This window comes from Salvelinus namaycush, chromosome 15, assembly GCF_016432855.1.
Source record: "Salvelinus namaycush isolate Seneca chromosome 15, SaNama_1.0, whole genome shotgun sequence".
NCBI classification, from domain to species: Eukaryota; Metazoa; Chordata; class Actinopteri; order Salmoniformes; family Salmonidae; genus Salvelinus; species Salvelinus namaycush.
The window spans coordinates 29,824,397-29,845,527 of NC_052321.1; the positions used below are offsets into that span (position 1 = coordinate 29,824,397).

A 21,131-nucleotide genomic window follows, 5' to 3' on the forward strand; every position below is an offset into this window, starting at 1 on the left:
CCACGTCCTAATTACTGTTGCCTCCACTGTCAAGCTTTTGGCACTGCTTTGGTCACTCTTTCTCTCTCAAATTCAATATGCTTTAATGGCACGAATGACAAGGTCAATGTTGTCAAAGCGGAGTGATACACATACAAATATAAAAACAACATCAACAACTCTCTCTCTCTGAATTCAATTAAATTCAAGGGCTTTATTGGCATGGGAAACATATGTTAACATTGCCAAAGCAAGTGAAATATATAATAGATCTCTCTCTGAGACATAGATCTCTCTGCCTCTTGTTTGACAGAACACAGACAGAAGTCTGACAGATCAGCATGATAAACACTTGAAGAAAAAGCCATCGATTCACTTTTCCATATAATATGAAACTTTAGCGTTTTCATTGAGTGGTCTTTGAAATTACAATTACAGATTGCTTTCTTGCTTGGTCAACATTATGTCATTTATTATGTTCTGAATGTCATGTACAGTGTTTTAATGAATCAAACCAGCCACTACATTATTTCGCTACCCTATTACGTAGTTGAATTGCTCTGATTTCCATTACCTTGTTTTTCATATCTCAAACTCCGCCATGTTTTGAGATTTTGCGGAGAGGTGTGTTGGTTGGGTTACGGAGAGTGTAGCAACATTTTACATACGCTTTTTTTTCTGGAAAATGCACACCTCTCAACTAATTTTATCTATTTATATACATTTTATCGTCCATAAGACTGTTAGGTCGCAGTAACGTTACATCAAATGACAACGGTCCCACAGCTCACTTGTGGTTAGCTATCGTTTGAAGAAGATTAGAAGGGGCTTGCTCCCTACAAATTCTTTCGTCTTCTGCTTTCGGAATGTTTTCCAAAAAGCCTCATGGGGACGTCAAAAAATCTACACAGAAAGTGTTGGATCCAAAAAAAGATGTCCTGACACGTCTGAAACACTTGCGGATTGTTAGTGGTAAGTCGAAATGAGACATTTTGGTCGGCTAGCTAGCTAGGCTATACAGTAGCTTGATGCTACAGCTAAACCAAAGCTCCCGAAGCGAGCTCGCGACTTTTTCTGTTGATGCAGAGTAGCTAACATGCCTTGGCTTGTTTCTACTCCATCATTGTAAGCGTACAGATTGTAAGCGTACAGTTGTAGCTAGCCATTATATAATATCATATTTTGTTGTATTGCAACGCTTGAAATGAATTTGCTGTACTGAAATGTGTGGCAAACAGTACAAGTTATGTCAAAGCAATATGGTTGCATACCGATTGTAATCAGTGGTTTAGGATGGTTCATATCTATTCTATTCTGCAAAGAAATCGAGATGTCATCCATGTTTTGATATACGTTAATCACATTTGTCAGCAGTCCTTGATTTCTGTTTTGCCACTTGCCTTATTCTCTATTTGTGGACTAAAGATGGGACATACAGTGCCTTCAGAAATGATTAATACCCCTTATTCCACATTTTGTTGTTACAGCCTGAATTCAAAATTGTTTAAATATATGTGTTTCTTAACCATCTACACACTACCCCATATTGTCAAAGTGAAAACAACATGTTTTTAGAAATGTTCAAACTTTCAATGGGATTCAAGTCTGGGTTTTGGCTCGGGCCACTCAAGGACTTATAAATTCTAGTTCTGAAGCCATTCCAGCGTTGCGTTGGCTGTAAGCTTGGGGTCATTGTCCTGTTGGAACTTCACTCTTTGCCCCAGTCTAAGGTTGTTTGCATTCTGAAGCAGGTTCTCATCGAGGATTTGCCTGCATTTGGTTCCATTCATTGTTCCCTCTATCCTTACCAGTCTCTCAGTCCCTGCTGTGGGAAAAGCATCCCCATAGGAAGCGCCAGTGTCTGTAAAAAAGTGGTCAGATGAAGCAGATGCTAAACTACAGGACTGTTTTGCTAGCACAAACTGGAATATGTTCTGGTATTTTTCCAATGGCATTGAGGAGTACACCACATCAGTCACTGGCTTTATCAATAAGTGCATCGAGGAAGTCGTCCCCACAGTGACTGTACGTACATACCCCAAACAGAAGCCATGGATTACAGGCAACATTCGCACTGAGCTAAAGGGTAGTGCTGATGCTTTGAAGGAGCGGGACTCCAACCCAGAAGCTTATAAGAAATCCCGCTATGCCCTCCGACGAACCATCAAACAGGCAAAGCGTCAATACAGCAGACCTGCCAACATGCATGCATTTTGTGTACCAACTACGCAATTCTCTGTCTATGTACGCAGGTACGAGATCAGAGTTAAAAGTATGCAGAAATTAATAGGGCCTGATTCTTTTTCTTTTTTAAACACTTTTTTATAAAAAAATACATCCACTGAGTAAATCTAACATCCTGATTCTCGAGCTGCAACACACAGACATTTACGGAGTTTGTGTCAAGATTTAATAGAGATTAATACATTACTATTTGACGTAACTACCCAGTGTCAGCCCCTCTTGTTTGTTGTGATGCTGAGTTTGCTGACTGTCAGCTGTACGTTAACACATGGACAAATCCCTTTTCGACTCTGTGTTGTTGTGGAAAGGTAAACACTAATTGTTTTAAGCTAACGTTAGCGAGCATAAGATGGACATTCAGTGGGCTCTAAAGTGCCAACACTTCACTTGCATTTGCTAGTGAAAGAAATTAAATGCAAATACGAAAAATAACTGGTCGCATTTGTGCGAGTGTGATATACATTTAATTCTGCGTCCCATTAGTTGTATTTTCCATGTAACATTACGAGGATCACGCAACCTGGTAGACTGTAACTGTAATTATGATCCATGTCACAAAAAGCATTACAAAAGTATAATCAAAAATGTATATAATAATCTTGGCATTAAATGGAGTTGGGAGTTTAGAAGACTGCGTGATGAAGAATGAGTGAGTGTCCGGTATTGGCTATAGAGGCAATGCTTCTAAAATGTCTTTGTACTAGATTTGAGATTTCATCAATTTCGATAATCTGAAATGATGTATACGCTGCAAAGAAATACAATAGACACTTACATAGGCTGAAACAGCGGACTCTTCTAGGGAACAGTGTAGCCTACTTAAGCTTTGCACGGCCAGGCACGACTCCAACACCATTGTGACGAGTTGCATCAATGCCTAGTATGGCAACTGACAATTTTTATGGCCTTCCTCTGACACCGCTTGGTATAGAGGTCCTGGATGGCAGGAAGCTCGGCCCCAGTGATGTACTGGGCCGTACGTACTACCCTCTGTAGTGCCTTGCGGTCGGAAGGCGAGCAATTGCCATACCAGGCAGTGATGCAACCCGTCAGGATCCTCTCGATGGTGCAGCTGGAAAACCTTTTTGAGGATCTGAGGGCCCATACCATATCTTTTCAATCTCCTGAGGGGGTATACGTTTTGTCGTGCCATCTTCACGTCTGTCTTGGTGCGCTTACACCATGTTAGTTTGTCTGTGATGTGGAAACCAAGGAACTTGAAGCTCTCAACCTGCCCCACTGCAGCCCTGTTGGTGGGAATGGGGGGGCGTGCTCGGTTCTCCTTTTCCTGTAGTCCGCAATCATCTCCTTTGTCTTGATCACGTTGAGGGAGAGGTTGTTGTCCATGCACCACACGGTCAGGTCTCTGACCTCCCTATAGGCGATCTCATTATTGTCAGTGATCAGGCCACTGTTGTCATCAGCAAACTTAATGATGGTGTTGGAGTCGTGCCTGGCTGTGCAGAGTGAACATGGAGTACAGGAAGGGACTGAGCATGCACCCCTAAGGGGGCCCCCGTGTTAAAACTTCTTATGGCTGCAATCCCGGTAACGGGATCGATATGACAACAGCCAGTGAAAGTGCAGGGCGCCAAATTCAAACAACGGAAATCTCATAATTAAAATTCCTCAAACATGTATGTGTCTTATACCATTTTAAAGGTAATCTTGTTGTTAATTCCATCAGTGTCCGATTTCAAATATGCGGACTCAGACAGGGAGAGGTTGAAAATGTCAGTGAAGTCACTTGCCAGTTGGTCAGCGCATGCTCGGAGTTCACGTCCTGGTAATCCGTCGCCCTGCGGCCTTGTGAATGTTGACCTGTTTAAAGGTCTTACTCACATCGACTACAGAGAGCGTGATCACACAGTTGTCCAGAACAGCTGATGCTCTCATGCATGTTTCAGTGTTACTTGCCTCAAAGCGAGCATATAAGTTATTTAGCTCGTCTGGTAGGCTCGTGTCACTGGGCAGCTCTCGGCTGTGCTTCCCTTTGTAGTCTGTAATAGTTTGCAAGCCCTGCCACATCCGACAAGCGTCGGAGCCAGTGTAGTACGATTCGATCTTAGTCCTGTATAGACACTTTTCCTGGTTGATGGTTCGTCGGCAGCTCTGCCCTTTAGCTCAGTGTGAATGTTGCCTGTAATCAATGGCTTCTGGTATGGGTATGTACGTACAGTCACTGTGGGACGACGTCATCGATGCACTTATTGATGAAGCCAATGACTGATGTGGTGTACTCCTCAATGCCATCAGAAGAATCCCGGAACATATTCCAGTCTGTGCTAGCAAAACAGTCCTGTGGTTTAGCATCTGTTTCATCTGACCACTTTTTTTATAGACCGAGTCACTGGTGCTTCCTGCTTTAATTTTTGCTTGTAAGCAGGAATCAGAAGGGACACAATGAGAACACTCTGATCATGTTACTCGCCCTAGCAGAGCTGGTTAAGCAGTTTTCATGTTATCCAGAGCGTTGATGACTGTAACTGTGCTGCTGGCAACAATTTAATTACAATTTTTTTGGCGAAGTTTACTGATACCAGCCATATTCAACGGGTGTTGAGCGCTCGTAAATTCATTATTCTGCGCTCTGGTACTCTCAGACGAGTGCTCTGAAATCAGAGTAGATAGCCAGAGTGAATTTACGAAAGCACCCGAATGTCCATTGAGAACGCACAACGACTATGCCATTTAGCTAAGCTAAGAATGATGGGAATAATCAAGTCAATAAACGTTAAGTAGTTAGTTAGCCTGTAGTTAATATACTGGCAAGTTTGATGTATAAGTAGCCAACTAACCTTACCGTTAGGTAGCTAGCTAACAAATGGTACATACTGCTGTAATGATATGTTATGTGGTTCGTAAAGACAGCGTAGCTAACAAATTGTAAGCCAACATAACGTGTAAGGTAACTTTATTTTAGAAGTCATTACATTACTCAATATTTTCTTAACATTTGTCATAGTTACTTAAAGCAATGAATTTGTATCCACTCTCGTTGTACTTCGGCTGCATATTTTCCGCCAATTTCTTCAAATCTAAAAACAATGTGAAGCCTACGCGTATACGTCATATTTTGACGAATTTAGTATGACATCCGGGAACTTTTGACATACTATGATCAATAAGCATACTATGTACTCAATTCACGTCACAAATAGTACAGTTAGTGTGGTTAGTATGAGTATTGAAACACAGCTCAAGTCCCAGAATCACTCTTATCATGGAATTGCAATACTATATTCCAAAGGGTCCTGAGTTTAAAGCCACAGGCCCCCTTGTTGCATGGTCTGTTCAAAGGCTTTTTTTAAAAAATGCTCTTGAGTGGAAATAGAGTAGATGGTTGAATGATGTTGGTTTTGCAGTAGCTCTGAAAAATATGAAAGCTTCATGGCATTGTGACTTGTGAGTGAAACATTGCAGTTCCATCTCATGAACCCATTTCCTCTATTGTGTTCAATGCCGTTACCAGGTTTCCTGTTTCCATTGTCCCCCAGTACAGCAACTACTGTGGGAGCACAGACTGTCATCGTGTCACTGAGGCTGCTGTGCCAATAGCAGAGGTTGGAGAGGCGTGTGTGCTGCTGAGAAACAACAGCCACATGCTGTGTAATAATGTAATGTTTTAAATTAGATGTTAGGCCTAGCGTTTCATCTTATTTGTTGTTGATGAATTAAGAAAACATTGTGTAGGTTAATTCATGTAAAACTATAGGCTAATATCACAACTGTAGTATCTAGCAAAAATACGTTAATTGTGACAGTCTAAAGACATGACTTGAGTGCTGTGCTTTAGCTAGGTAACTGTAAATGCACATTTTATTTCAAAAGTAGTGGTATTGTTCCCTGGTTTTTAGTGCTGCACACAGTGTACACCTACAGTGGCTTCAGTTTACCCAAGGAGGAGGGAGTAGCCTAGGAACTGCACTCTGTGGAAAGTGGGATGGGTGTGCCCTGACACGCACACTATCCATGGGGAATTTCAGGCCCAGATAAGAATCACGCAAACATGTTGAGGATATAGGCTCGGCCTAATAGAGAGAAGTGTGGCTACCTGACCGTAATGGCAGCTGAGCAACAGAGGACAAGCTTCAGGCATGACGCCACACATGATGTGTAACCTATGTCAGTGTTTCCCGTAGCTTAATCCACATCCAGGGCTTCTTTAAAGTAACTGTCCAGTGTTTCCTGATTTCTATGAAATATGAACCTACAATAAATAACAATGTGAGTGAAATAGTTTTCTTCCAAAATATTGCAATTAACTATGTTTAAAAAGTAGCTTTTCTGTGTTGGAATGGTGTGGGTGTACCCCAACAATAGAATGGTGTGGGTGTATATCGGTCATTGAAAACATTTGTGCAAGTGGACTCCTCATCAGACAGCATCCTCCTCAGGAGGATGACATCATCCTTTTAGGAAATAGCAAGCTTTTTTAGAATCTCTCTGTTTGAGATATAAATTTGAGGTGGGGAACTTGAAGTGTTTTTTTGTTCTCGAATTCATGCTTTGGCCACATGCGTATGGGATGAGTCAACAACATTCGGGTATGCATTAACAGAGTATAAACTTTTTTAAAGTGAGATTTTCACAGAACAGTTTCTTTAACCAAAATCTTCAATTGAAAGAAACTAATAGAGGGGTGGGGGGTCTAGTTATCAAATGGCGATAATTTCAAGCAGCAGTAGGCTAAACATTATGGCAACTGGCAAGTGGTAGCCTAACTCAGAAAAACATCTGCCTGTCTGTGTCTTTGGGAATGAGGAGTTGATAATGTCAAGTCAACGCCCTGTCCTTTATTGCCTTTTAATTTACAGTCAGATGCTGTTTAATTCTATTAGCCTATCAGAGAGCAGCTCTAGACAACAGTGGACATCACGCTACCAAAATGAGGCTATAACATACAATCCAATGAGCTCAAGATTATTATTATTAGGATATCTTGAAGTTAGCTATTTCATCAAATGAATGGGGCCCTCTTCTGTTGTAACTACCATAATCTGTGTACCAAATGTTGCCCTATTCCTATACAGTGCAGAACCATATGGGCTTTGGTCAAAAGTAGTTCACTGTATAGGCAATAGGGGGGCATTTGGGTGCAGCCATAGTGTTGTCGGAGCCAGGCACTGGTCTGAATGCATCATTTAGGTTTGAATGGTACTAGTACTACCACCATGTCAAAAGAACAAATCCAGACAGACAATGTGTATATATTATATTATATTATATATATAGTATATTTGTGTGCTATAGACAGAGGCTTAGTGCTGCTGACTACATTCTTCATCTAAACATGACCAGGGAGAGAGAAAGAGAGAGAGGGCCATTAGTCTCTCCTAAGTGTTCTTACCCGCCTGACGCTGCTCTCTTCCACAAACTGTGTGCTTCCCAAATGGCACACTATTCCCTATTGTGCACTACTTTTGACCAGAATTCTAGGTCAGAAGTTATGAATAGGGTGCCATTTTAGATGCAGGCACTAGCCTATCTGATAAGGAGACTTTTCTCTTCCGTGTGTTCTATTTTGGAGGTGGAATAGTGGTTCTGCCTGTTGCTATCTCTGCAGAGAAAGTCAACAAGAACATGTCCCCTTCCCTTCCCCAAGCTAGGCTATTGTTCAGGACGGAACAGTTCTGGCACACAACTGGGCCAGCTGAGGAAGCTGGATTTTGAGAGCGGGGTTCCGTTTTAAATCAAACCAAATGTATTTAAATAGCCCTGCTTACATCAGCTGATATATCAAAGTGCTGTACAGAAACCCAGCCTAAAACCCCAAACAGCAAGCAATACAGGTGTAGAAGCACGGTGGCTAGGAAAAACTCCCTAGAAAGGCCGAAACCTAGAGGAACCAGGCTATGAGGGGTGGCCAGTCCTCTTCTGGCTGTGCTGGGTGGAGATTTTAACAGAACATGGGCAAGATGTTCAAATGTTCATAAATGACCAGCATGGTCAAATAATAGTAATCACAGTGAACAGGTCAGGGTTCCATAGCCGCAGGCAGAACAGTTGAAACAGGAGCAGCAGCACGGCCAGGTGGACTGGGGACAACAAGGAGTCATCATGCCAGGTAGTCCTGAGGCATGGTCCTAGGGCTCAGGTCCTCCGAGAGAGAAAGAGAGAATTAGAGAGAGCGTACGTAAATTTACACAGGATACCGGATAAGACAGGAGAAATACTCCAGATATAACAGACTGACCCTAGCCCCCTGACACAAACTACACACCACTAGAGGGATATCTCAACCACCAACTTACCATCCTGAGACAAGGCCGAGTATAGCCCACAAAGATCTCCGCCACGGCACAACCCTAGGGGGGCGCCAACCCAGACAGGAAGACCACGTCAGTGACTCAACCCACTCAAGTGATGCACCCCTCCTAGGGACGGCATGAAAGAGCACCAGTAAGCCAGTGACTCAGCCCCTGTAATAGGGTTAGAAGCAGAGAATCCCAGTGGGGAGAGGGGAACCGGCCAGGCAGAGACGGCAAGGGCGGTTCGTTGCTCCAGTGCCTTTCCGTTCACATTCACACTCCTGGGCCAGACTACACTCAATCATAGGACCAACTGAAGAGATGAGTCTTCAGTAAAGACTTACAGGTTGAGACCGAGTCTGTGTCTCTCACATGGGTAGGCAGACCATTCCATAAAATTGGAGCTCAATAGGAGAAAGCCCTGCCTCCAGCTGTTTTCTTAGAAATTCTAGGGACAATTAGGAGGCCTGCGTCTTGTGACCGTAGCGTACGTGTAGGTATGTACGGCAGGACCAAATCAGAAAGACAGGTAGGAGCAAGCCCATGTAATGCTTTATAGGATAGCAGTAAAACCTTGAAATCAGCCGTTGTCTTAACAGGAAGCCAGTGTAAGGAGGCTAGCACGAGTAATATGATCAAATTTTTTGGTTCTAGTCAGGATTCTAGCAGCCGTATTTAGCACTAACTGAAGTTTATTTAGTGCTTTATCCGGGTAGCCGGAAAGTACAGCATTGCAGTAGTCTAACCTAGAAGTAACAAAAGCATGGATGAATTTTTTTGCATAATTTTTGGACAGAAAGTTTCAGATTTTTGCAATGTTACGTAGATGGAAAAAAGCTGTCCTTGAAACAGTCTTGATATGTTCGTCAAAAGAGAGATCAGGGTCCAGAGTAACGCAGAGGTCTTTCACAGTTTTATTTGAAACGGCTGTACAACCATCAAGATTAATTGTCAGATTCAACAGAAGATCTCTTTGTTTCTTGGGACCTAGAACGAGCATCTCTGTTTTGTCTGAGTTTAAAAGTAGAAAGTTTGCAGCCCTCCACTTCCTTATGTCTGAAACACAGGCTTTCAGCGAGGGCAATTTTGGGGCTTCACCATGTTTCATTGAAATGTACAGCTGTGTGTCATCCGCATAGCAGTGAAAGTTAACATTATGTTTTCGAATGACATCCCCAAGAGGTAAAATATATTTCACAGAGACAAACTGATATCTTTCTGACAGATAAGGTCTAAACCAGGCCAGAACTTGTCCGTGTAGACCAATTTGGGTTTCCAATCTATCCAAAAGAATGTGGTGATCGAGGGTATCAAAAGCAGCACTAAGGTCTGGGAGCATGGGGACAGATGCAAAGCCTCGGTATGACGCCATTAAAAGGTAATTTACCACCTTCACAAGTGCAGTCTCAGTGCTATGATGGGGTCTAAAACCAGACTGAAGCATTTCGTATACATTGTTTGTCTTCAGGAAGGCAGTGAGTTGCTGCACAACAGCTTTTTCAAAAAATGTTGAGAGGAGTGGGAGATTCGATATAGGCCGATAGTTTTTTTATATTTTCTGGGTCAAGGTTTGGCTTTTTCAAGAAAGGCTTTATTACTGCCACTTTTAGTGAGTTTGGTACACATCCGATGGATAGTGAGCCTTAATCATGTTCAACATAGGAGGGCCAAGCACAGGAAGCAGCTCTTTCAGTAGTTTATTTGGAATAGGGTCCAGTATGCAGCTTGAAGGTTTAGAGGCCATGATTATTTTCATCATTATGTCAAGAGATATAGTACTAAAAAACTTAAGTGTCTCCCTTGATCCTAGGTCCTGGCAGAGTAGTGCAGACTCAGGACAACTGAGCGTTGGAGGAATACGCAGATTTAAAGAGGAGTCTGTAATTTGCTTTCTGATGATCATGATCTTTTCCTCAAAGAAGGTAATGAATTTATTACTGCTGAAGTTAAAGCCATCTTCTCTTGGGGAATGCTGCTTTTTAGTTAGCTTTGTGACAGTATCAAAAATACATTTTGGATTGTTCTTATTTTCCTCAATTAAGTTGGAAAAATAGGATGATCGAGCAGCAGTGAGGGCTCTTCGATACTGCACGGTACTGTCTTCCCAAGCTAGTCGGAAGACTTCCAGTTTGGTGTGACGCCATTTCCGGTCCAATTTTCTGGAAGCTTGCTTCAGAGCTCGGGTATTTTCTGTATACCAGGGAGCTAGTTTCATATGACAAATGTTTTTAGTTTTTAGGGGTGCAACTGCATCTAGGCTATTGCGCAAGTTTAAATTGAGTTCCTCAGTTAGGTGGTTAACTGATTTTTGTCCTCTGACGTCCTTGGGTAGGCAGAGGGAGTCTGGAAGGGCATCAAGGACATTTTGGGTTGTCTGAGAATTTATAGCATGACTTTTGATGCTCCTTGGTTGGGGTCTGAGCAGATTATTTGTTGCGATTGCAAAAGTAATAAAATGGTGGTCCAATAGTCCAGGATTATGAGGAAAAACATTAAGATTCACAACATTTATTCCATGGGACAAAACTAGGTCCAGAGTAGGACTGTGGCAGTGAGTAGGTCCGGAGACATGTTGGACAAAACTAGAGGTCGACCGATTTATGATTTTTCAACGCCGATACCAATTATTGGAGGTGCAAAAAAGCTGATGCCGATTAAAAAAATTATAATAATAAAAAATAAAACATTTTTTTATTTGTAATAATGCCAATTACAACAATACTGAATGCACTTATTTTAACTTAATATAATACATCAATAAAATCAATTTAGCCTCAAATAAATAATGAAACATGTTCAATTTGGTTTAAATAATGCAAAAACAAAGTGTTGGAGAAGAAAGTGAAATATGTGCCATGTAAGAAAGCTAACGTTTAAGTTCCTTGCTCAGAACATGAGAACATATGAAAGCTGGTGGTTCCTTTTAACATGAGTATTCAATATTCCCAGGTAAGAAGTTTTAGGTTGTAGTTATTATAGGACTATTTCTCTCTATACGATTTGTTTTTCATATACCTTTGACTATTGTATGTTCTTATAGCCAGTGTAACAGTATAGCTTCCATCCCTCTCCTCGCCACTACTTGGGCTCGAACCAGGAACACGTCGCCAACAGCCACCCAGCGTTACCCATGCAGAGCAAGGGGAACAACTACTCCAAGTCTCAGAGCGAGTGATGTCACCGATTGAAACGCTATTAGCGCGCACCCTGCTAACTAGCTAGCCATTTCACATCGGTTACACCAGCCTAATCTCAGGAGTTGATAGGCTTGAAGTCATAAACAGCACAATGTTTGAAGCATTGCGAAGAGCTGCTGGCAAAACGCACGAAAGTGCTGTTTGAATGAATGCTTATGAGCCTGCTGGTGCCTACCATCGCTCAGTCAGACTGCTCTATCAAGTCACAGACTTAATTATAACATAACACACAGAAATACGAGCCTTAGTTTCCGGATTCGACCATATTAATGACCTATCATCTCAAACAAAACATTTATTCTTTCAGTGAAATACGGAACCGTTCCGTATTTTATCTAACGGGTGGCATCCATAAGTCTAAATATTCCTGTTACATTGCACAACCTTCAATGTTATGTCATAATTGCGTAAAATTCTGGCAAATTAGTTCTCAATGAGCCAGGCGGCCCAAACTGTTGCATATACCCTGACTCTGCGTGCAATGAACGCAAGAGAAGTGACACAATTTCACCTGGTTAATAGTGCCTGCTAACCTGGATTTCTTTTAGCTAAATATGCAGGTTTAAAAATATTTTCTTCTGTGTATTGATTTTAAGAAAGGCATTGATGTTTATGGTTAGGTACACGTTGGCGCAACGACAGTCCTTTTTCGCGAATGCGCACTGCATCGATTATATGCAACGCAGGACACGCTAGATAAACTAGTAATATCATCAACCATGTGTAGTTATAACTAGTAATTATGATTGATTGATTGATTGTTTATTATAAGATAAGTTTAATGCTAGCTAGCAACTTACCTTGGCTTCTTACTGCATTCACGTAAAAGGCGGGCTTCTCGTGAGGCAGGTGGTTAGAGCGTTGGACTAGTTAACCCTAAGGTTGCAAGATTGAATCCCTGAGCTGACAAGGTAAAAATCTGTCGTTCTGCCCCTGAACAAGGCAGTTAACCCACTGTACCTAGGCCGTCATTGAAAATAAGAATGTGTTCTTAACTGACTTGCCTAGTTAAATAAAGGCCTAAAAAAATCGGTCGACCTCTAGACAAAACCCACTGAGTCGATGATGGCTCCGAAAGCCTTTTGGAGTGGGTCTGTGGACTTTTCCATGTGAATATTAGTCACCAAAAATTAGAATATTATCTGCTATGACTACAAAGTCCGATAGGAACTCAGTGAGGAACGCTGTATATGGCCCAGGAGGCCTGTAAACAGTAGCTAATAAAAGTGATTGAGTAGGCTGCATAGATTTCATGACTAGAAGCTCAAAAGACGAAAACAGCGTCTTTTTTTGTAAATTTGAAATTTGCTATCGTACATGTTAGCAACACCTCCGCCTTTGCGGGATGCGTGGGGGATATGGTCACTAGTCTAACCAGGAGGTGAGGCCTCATTTAACACAGTAAATTCATCAGGCTTAAGCCATGTTTCAGTCAGGCCAATCACATCAAGGTTATGATCAGTGATTAGTTCATTGACTATAACTGCCTTGGAAGTGAGGCATCTAACATTAAGTAGCCCTATTTTGAGATGTGAGGTTTTAGGATTCTTTGTGTGTGCGTGCGTCTGTGTGAACTTCAATTTGGTAGATGGGTAATATTCCTATTGACAAGAATACTTTATGACAAGTGTAGCTCATCAGCCAGGTCATGTCAAAATTAGTTACCGGTGTCACCTTTGGGCCAAGATGTTTTTTTCTTCATCTCAGCCGTTCTTTGTCCTGCACCCGTCTCAAGCTGGACCTCCGTCTGTCTGGCTTTTCTCTGAAGGAACGGAAGGCTTATGACCCAGAGGAAGCGACAGCAGGCTGGTAATGGGATGCGCGGAGAGGTGTTGCAGGGATAGAAATGGACTGTCATAGAGAGTGGCGTTGGGGTTAGGTTGTTTAGGAGAGGTGTCTGAGCTTTGTGCAGTGTTACTATAATGGTAGCCTACACATATTAATCAAATCAAATCAGTTTATTTGTCATGTGCGCCGAATACAACAGGTGTAGACCTTACAGTGAAATGCTTACTTACAGGCTCTAACCAAAAGTGCGAAAAAAAGGTGTGTGTGTGTGTGTGTGTGTGTAGGGAAGTAAAGAAATAAAACAGCAGTAAAAATACATTTGAAAATAAGAGTAGCAAGGCTATATACAGACACCGGTTAGTCAGGCTTATTGAGGTAGTTGGTACATGTAGGTATGGTTAAAGAGACTATGCATATATGATGAACAGAGAGTAGCAGTAGCGTAAAAGGAGGGGTTGGCGGGAGGTGGGACACAATGCACATAGCCCAGTTAGCCAATGTGCGGGAGCACTGGTTGGTTGGGCCAATTGAAGTAGTATGTACATGGATGTATGGTTAAAGTGACTATGCATATAAGATAAACAGAGAGTAGCAGCAGTGTAAAAGAGGGGTTAGGGGGGACACACAATGTAAATAGTCCGGGTAACCATTGGTTACCTTTTCAGACGTCTTATGGCTTGGGGGTAAAAACAGTTGAGAAGCCTTTTTGTCCTAGACTTGGCACTCCGGTACCGCTTGCCATGCGGTAGTAGAGAGAACAGTCTATGACTGGGGTCTTTGACACTTTTTAGGGCCTTCCTCTGGCACCGCCTGGTGTAGAGGTCCTGGATGGCAGACAGCTTTGCCCCAGTGATGTATTGGGCCGTACGCACTACCCTCTGAAGTGCCTTGTGGTCAGAGGCCGAGCAATTGCCGTACCAGGCAGTGATGCAACTGGTCAGGATGCTCTCGATGTTGCAGCTGTAGAAACTTTTGAGGATCTCAGGACCCATGCCAAATCTTTTTTTGCTTGTTTCCTGAGGGGGAATAGGCTTTGTCGTGCCTTCTTCACGACTGTCTTGGTGTGTAACTTGTTCAGTTCAGAGTAGAGGTCGACCGATTTAATCGGAATGGCCGATTAATCGGGGCCGATTTCAAGTTTTCATAACAATCGGAAATCGGTATTTTTGGGCGCCGATTTGCCGTTTTTTAATTTAATTTATTTATTAATTAAAAAAAATATTTTTAACACCTTTATTTTATCTTTATTTAACTAGGCAAGTCAGTTAAGAACATTTTCACCTTGTCAGCTCGGGGGATCCAATCTTGCAACCTTACAGTTAACTAGTCCAACGCAATAACAACCTGCCTCTCTCTCGTTGCACTCCACAAGGAGACTGCCTGTTACGCGAATGCAGTAAGCCAAGGTAAGTTGCTAGCTAGCATTAAACTTATCTTATAAAAAACAATCAATCATAACCACTAGTTAACTACACATGGTTGATGATATTACTAGATATTATCTAGCGTGTCCTGCGTTGCATATAATCTGACTGAGCATACAAGTATCTAAGTATCTGACTGAGCGGTGGTAGGCAGAAGCAGGCGCGTAAACATTCATTCAAACAGCACTTTCGTGCGTTTTGCCAGCAGCTATTCGTTGTGCGTCAAGCATTGCGCTGTTTATGACTTCAAGCCTATCAACTCCCATGAGACTGGTGTAACTGAAGTGAAATGGCTAGCTAGTTAGCGCGTGCTAATAGCGTTTCAAACGTCACTCGCTCTGAGCCTTCTAGTAGTTGTTCCCCTTGCTCTGCATGGATAACGCTGCTTCGATGGTGGCTGTTGTCGTTGTGTTGCTGGTTCGAGTCCAGGGAGGAGCGAGGAGAGGGACGGAAGCTATACTGTTACACTTGCAATACTAAAGTGCCTATAAGAACATCCAATAGTCAAAGGTTAATGAAATACAAATGGTATAGAGGGAAATAGTCCAATAATTCCTATAATAACTACAACCTAAAACTTCTTACCTGGGAATATTGAAGACTCATGTTAAAAGGAACCACCAGCTTTCATATGTTCTCATGTACTGAGCAAGGAACTGAAACGTTAGCTTTCTCATATTGCACTTTTACTTCTCCAACACTTTGTTTTTGCATTATTTAAACCAAATTGAACATGTTTCAGTATTTATTTGAGGCAAAATTTATTTTATTGATGTATTATATTAAGTTAAAATAAGTGTTCATTCAGTATTGTTGTAATTGTCAGTATTACAAATACATTTTAAAAAACGGCCGATTAATCGGTATCGGCTTTTTTGGTCCTCCAATAATCGGTATCGGCGTTAAAATCATAATGGGTCGACCTCTAGTTCAGAGTCTGTCCCATCAGTTATGTGAGATATGCGCCATATCCCTTAGAGGTCAGAGAAGAGCTCTTGGAGCCTGTTGATGTGTCTGTGCGTGTGGCACCAGTGAGAGCGTTTCCAGAATTTGTCCTCAAGAAAAATTGTTTCTCAACTCCTGAATGACGTTTGCACATTATATGAGAAGGGAAGGCAACACTCACTGTGTGGCTTTTAATAGTATTTTTCTAATTATTCAGACGAGGAAAAAATGACTGTTGGAAATATTTTACAAAAGGTTCGCTAAATCACACATCCTCTCTTCCTGATTTGTCCATCCTCTCCTCTCTGGGTCTGTTCAGGATTACAGGGGTAAATCATGTCATGGGGGCTTTAAAAACCTCTTTGCTGAGATTCTCCAGTGTTCAGTAAGACTGGAAAGGAAGGGAGGACGGATGCTTCCATGTGTCTCCCTATTCCTGTAGTGTTTTCCCACTGGCAAACTTCTCAACACTGTCCTGGCAACGTCCTCCAGAAGACCCTCCCTGGCTGATTAGTGTGTCAATTCATTTTGGATAGGCAGCAGGCAGATCCTCAAGGCTAATTCATTGTTATACTGACCATCTGACACTCAGCCAGGGGTCAGAAGCCTCTGAGCTTCTCTCCCTATGATATGTGTGTCAGGGTTTCCGTTAGCAAAATGTGGCACCGGACATTTGACCGACAGCATTTTAATTTACTGGACATTTTGAGAAATGTACTTGACCCCATATGCATTGGGTGCGTAACCAGATTACCGCATCCACCAACTGTACTCAGATAATGTCAGAAATCACATTTAGATTATAGTAATTCATATTAACAGAACATGCAAGTCAAGGATGCAACAATGTGCGGTCCGTCTTACCGAATTCTGATGCGCACTTTGAAGGTAATAGAATAACTGTCCACATGAACTTTTTCTCAGCCAACAAGATGAGTAACAAACAGAAAAATAAGTAGCTTCTGTCAATGTACTATCCCCCATAGTAGAAAAGTGTACCTATTCTATTGGTCAGCTTGTCGAGAAAGAAATTCCAAATAGACTCTGGGACAGTTGTGGGGCGATAGCCTAGATCCCAAATGCGTACAACCAGTAGGCCTAGGCTACATAAAGAAAAGTTAAAAGCGACGAGTCGGATGCAAAAGATTGGAACATTTAGCTTAAAATGTTGATCAACTATTATTTCTTCACATAAGCGCAGCAATGCGCACAAGGCAGTAGGCTTTGCGTGAATGTTTGTTCCATAATGCAATTAATGGGAAAACACAGGTGTCAAAGCGCACAGCACATGCCAGCGGTTTCCTGTGACAGAGATGAAAAGATCCGATAGTAATTTAGAAAGAAGTGAGATCCAATATGCAACAACTAGCATGGGTTGCTAATATGACTAGGATTGTGCATTTGGCTACTGGATGGTAAAATAATTGCCTCCATGGAAATGGTCTGATTTTGGCTAGGCTACTTTGAAGCAAAGTAAGAAATGCCTCATATGTAGTAAAACGTTCAGGTTTCAAACAATTAAAATAGAGGTCGACTGATTAATCTGAATGGCCGATTTTAATTAGGGCCGATTTCAAGTTTTCATAACAATCAGAAATTGGTAATTTTGGATGCCAATTTATTTTTAAAAATGTTTTATTTTAATTTTTGTACACCTTTATTTAACTAGGCAAGTCAGTTAAGAACACATTCTTATTTTCAATGACGGCCTAGGTACAGTGGGTTAACTGCCTTGTTCAGGGGCAGAACGACAGATTTTTACCTTGTCAGCTCAGGGATTCAATCTTGCAACCTTAGGGTTAACTAGTCCAACGCTCTAACCACCTGCCTCACGAGAAGCCCGCCTTTTACGCGAATGCAGTAAGAAGCCAAGGTAAGTTGCTAGCTAGCATTAAACTTATCTTATAAAAAAACAATCAATCAAAACAATCAATCAATCACAATCATAATCACTATCACAACACATGGTTGATGATATTACTAGTTTATCTAGCGTGTCCTGCGTTGCATATAATCGATGCGGTGCACATTCGCGAAAAAGGACTGTCGTTGCGCCAACGTGTACCTAACCATAAACATCAATGCCTTTCTTAAAATCAATACACAGAAGTATGTATTTTTAAACCTGCATATTTAGCTAAAAGAAATCCAGGTTAGCAGGCACTATTAACCAGGTGAAATTGTGTCACTTCTCTTGCGTTCATTGCACGCAGAGTCAGGGTATATGCAACAGTTTGGGCCGCCTGGCTCATTGAGAACTAATTTGCCAGAATTTTACGTAATTATAACCTTACATTGAAGGTTGTGCAATGTAACAGGAATATTTAGACTTATAGATTCCACCCGTTAGATAAAATACGGAACGGTTCCGTATTTCATTGAAAGAATAAACGTTTTGTTTTCGAGATGATAGTTTCCGGATTCGACCATATTAATGACCTAAGGCTCGTATTTCTGTGTGTTATGTTATAATTAAGTCTGTGACTTGATAGAGCAGTCTGACTGAGCAATGGTAGGCAACGGCAGGCTCGTAAGCATTCATTCAAACAGCACTTTCGTGCGTTTTGCAGCAGCTCTTCGCAATGCTTCAAGCATTGCGCTGTTTATGACTTCAAGCCTATCAACTCCTGAGATTAGGCTGGTGTAACCGATGTGAAATGGCTAGCTAGTTAGCAGGGTGCGCGCTAATAGCGTTTCAATCGGTGACATCACTCGCTCTGAGACTTGGAGTAGTTGTTCCCCTTGCTCTGCATGGGTAACGCTGGGTGGCTGTTGGCGACGTGTTCCTGGTTCGAGCCCAAGTAGTGGCGAGGAGAGGGATGGAAGCTATACTGTTACACTGGCTATAAGAACATACAATAGTCAAAGGTATATGAAATACAAATCGTATAGAGAGAAATAGTCCTATAATTCCTATAATAACTACAACCTAAAACTTCTTACCTGGGAATATTGAAGACTCATGTTAAAAGGAACCACCAGCTTTCATATGTTCTCGTGTTCTGAGCAAGGAACTTAAACGTTAGCTTTCTTACATGGCACGTATTGCACTTTTACTTTCTTCTCCAACACTTTGTTTTTGCATTATTTAAACCAAATTGAACATGTTTCATTATTTATTTGAGGCTAAATTGATTTCATTGATGTATTATATTAAGTTAAAATAAGTGTTCATTCAGTAATGTTGTGATTGTCATTATTACAAATAATTACAATTACAAATAAATTTTAAAAAATCGTCCGATTTAATCGGTATCGGCTTTTTTGTCCCTCCAATAATTGGTATCAGCGTTGAAAAATCATAATCGGTCGACCTCTAAATTAAATACATGTTTTCAAAATGGGTACTGCCTCCAGCTCATTGCAAAGTGTTTTGTGACGCACTAATGAAGCCTGCCTTCCGTTCCCTGTGCATTTGCTGTTTAAAATGCTGCAGCAGCAGCACTCGCGCTGTCTGACAGATCTGTATGCCGTACAAATGTGATAAATAGCCTACAATATGTAGTCTACAGACACGGCAATTTAATTCCCCCAAATTATTCAAATGAACCTATAGACTGATAAGCATGACCAGTCAAATGTATTTCCATCAATGGATAGGCCCAAAAAATATTATTTGGCTATTTAATGTTTTTCTTCTTCTCTCTGACAATTGGCTGGCGGAAATTTTATTTATCTGCTTTTCTATAAAAAAATATTGTCCAAAAGCCAGCTGTTACCGGTTAACGGAAACCCTGATGTGCGTGTGCCCACTCAGCCAGGACAGTGCCAGGGGTCCGGTGCCTCTGAGTGTTCACCGCTATTATCACCGTCTGTGTGTGTCACATGAGACCATAAACACTCGTCGGTCAGTCGGAATTCTCCAAGCCTTGGCTTAAGATGTCAAGGTCACATTGCTAAGTGTTTGTCCACCACTACCGTTGTTGTGGAAGTGTTGTGTTCTTTATTTGGGTTAATAGCCCCTCGAGGCGGATAGCTCTGAAGTAATTGATAACGGGCGGGAAAATGGCTGAGAATAAGCAGTGACTGGCTGACTCCACTTCGAAGTACAGTTACAGCTACAGTAGGGCCATAAGCTTGTTCTGACCATGTGACCTGACCCCTCTCCCTCTCTCTCGCTCTTTCTCTCACTCTCTCTCTGCAGAAAATGCTGAGTCGGGGGATCTGAAGCACTTCTTTGACCAGTACTACTCTCACATCTACTATGTGTTCTTTGAGAACTTTGTCACCATTGAAGTCAGTCTCAAACAAAAAGGTGAGAATACAAGGTCAAGAATACTCTGGTTGGTTGGCCTGACACAGGTATTGTTTCAGTGACTTCCTCACATTCACTTTTCTTTTGTAGGTCACAAATCGCAAAGGGAAGAACTTGACTCCATTCTATTCATATTTGAGGTAAGACTGTTACTTCTGAAATATTGAGGGGTTGTTTTAAATGTCACAATTCTTGAGTGATGGCATCTGACTTGATTGGTCGATAATGCACAGAATTCCTAGAAAGTAGAATGGAGTAGGTGTAACGGAGGGTTAGCCTAAGCAGGTTAGTGTGTAGGCTACTGTAAATCAGAGATTAGGGTGCTTCTGAATGTTTTCTAAAGTTGGCTTGTTAACTCCTCAATCCCCATGTGTGAAATATCCCCCAGACCTTGAGTGTGGAGCCATTGAAACACACACACACAGGCATATGCCTGGCCACGGGATGTTATTAGACTGGAGGCTACATTCACTGAGGCCTCAAGGCTTGTAGCAAGATGTTCTGTTTAGATTTCAAGGATCTACATGATCTCACACTTTGACAATAAGTATTTAAGATGACTTAGGCACGTGTGTGATATTTATGGACACATGCGTTGAACTGAGAGGCTGGTTTTTGGTCCAAACAAAATGGGTTTGTTTGCCAAACAGCTAATGGCCTTTTATCAGTTGACATGGGGTGTGAACGAGTCATGTGGCATTACATCTTCATAAGTCTACTTACAGGGAGGGCCAAGTCCACATGCTGCAGTTGAGCTTGCAAGTAAGCATTTCACTGTGCTGTTTTACACCTGCTCTATCATGTGCACGTGACAAATAAACTTTGAAACCTCACAACTAAGATCACTGCCAATTCCCTGAGAGAATTGAGTGTCAGAGTGACAGGGCTTAAGTACATTTACATTGTAGTCTTTTAGCAGACGCTCTTATCCAGAGCGATTTACAGGAGGAATTGGGGTTAAGTGCCTTGCTCAAGGGCACATCAGCAGATTTGTCCCCAAGTCGGCTCGGGGATTCGAACCAGCGACCTATCAGTTACTGTTCTGGCC

At 41.8% G+C, this 21,131-nt stretch overlaps 1 protein-coding gene across 1 annotated transcript in view; it reads left to right on the forward strand.

Moving 5' to 3' along the window:
* Positions 1-609: 609 nt before the first annotated feature.
* Positions 610-21,131, forward strand: part of LOC120060412 (ral GTPase-activating protein subunit alpha-1-like) — an 82,550-nt gene continuing 62,028 nt past the window's right edge. Inside the window, exons 1-3 of the mRNA XM_039009717.1 lie at positions 610-951; positions 19,973-20,083; positions 20,174-20,223. Of these exons, the coding sequence (XP_038865645.1) occupies positions 846-951; positions 19,973-20,083; positions 20,174-20,223 (267 nt within the window). The 5' untranslated portion in view covers positions 610-845. The remainder of the gene's footprint in view (positions 952-19,972; positions 20,084-20,173; positions 20,224-21,131) is intronic.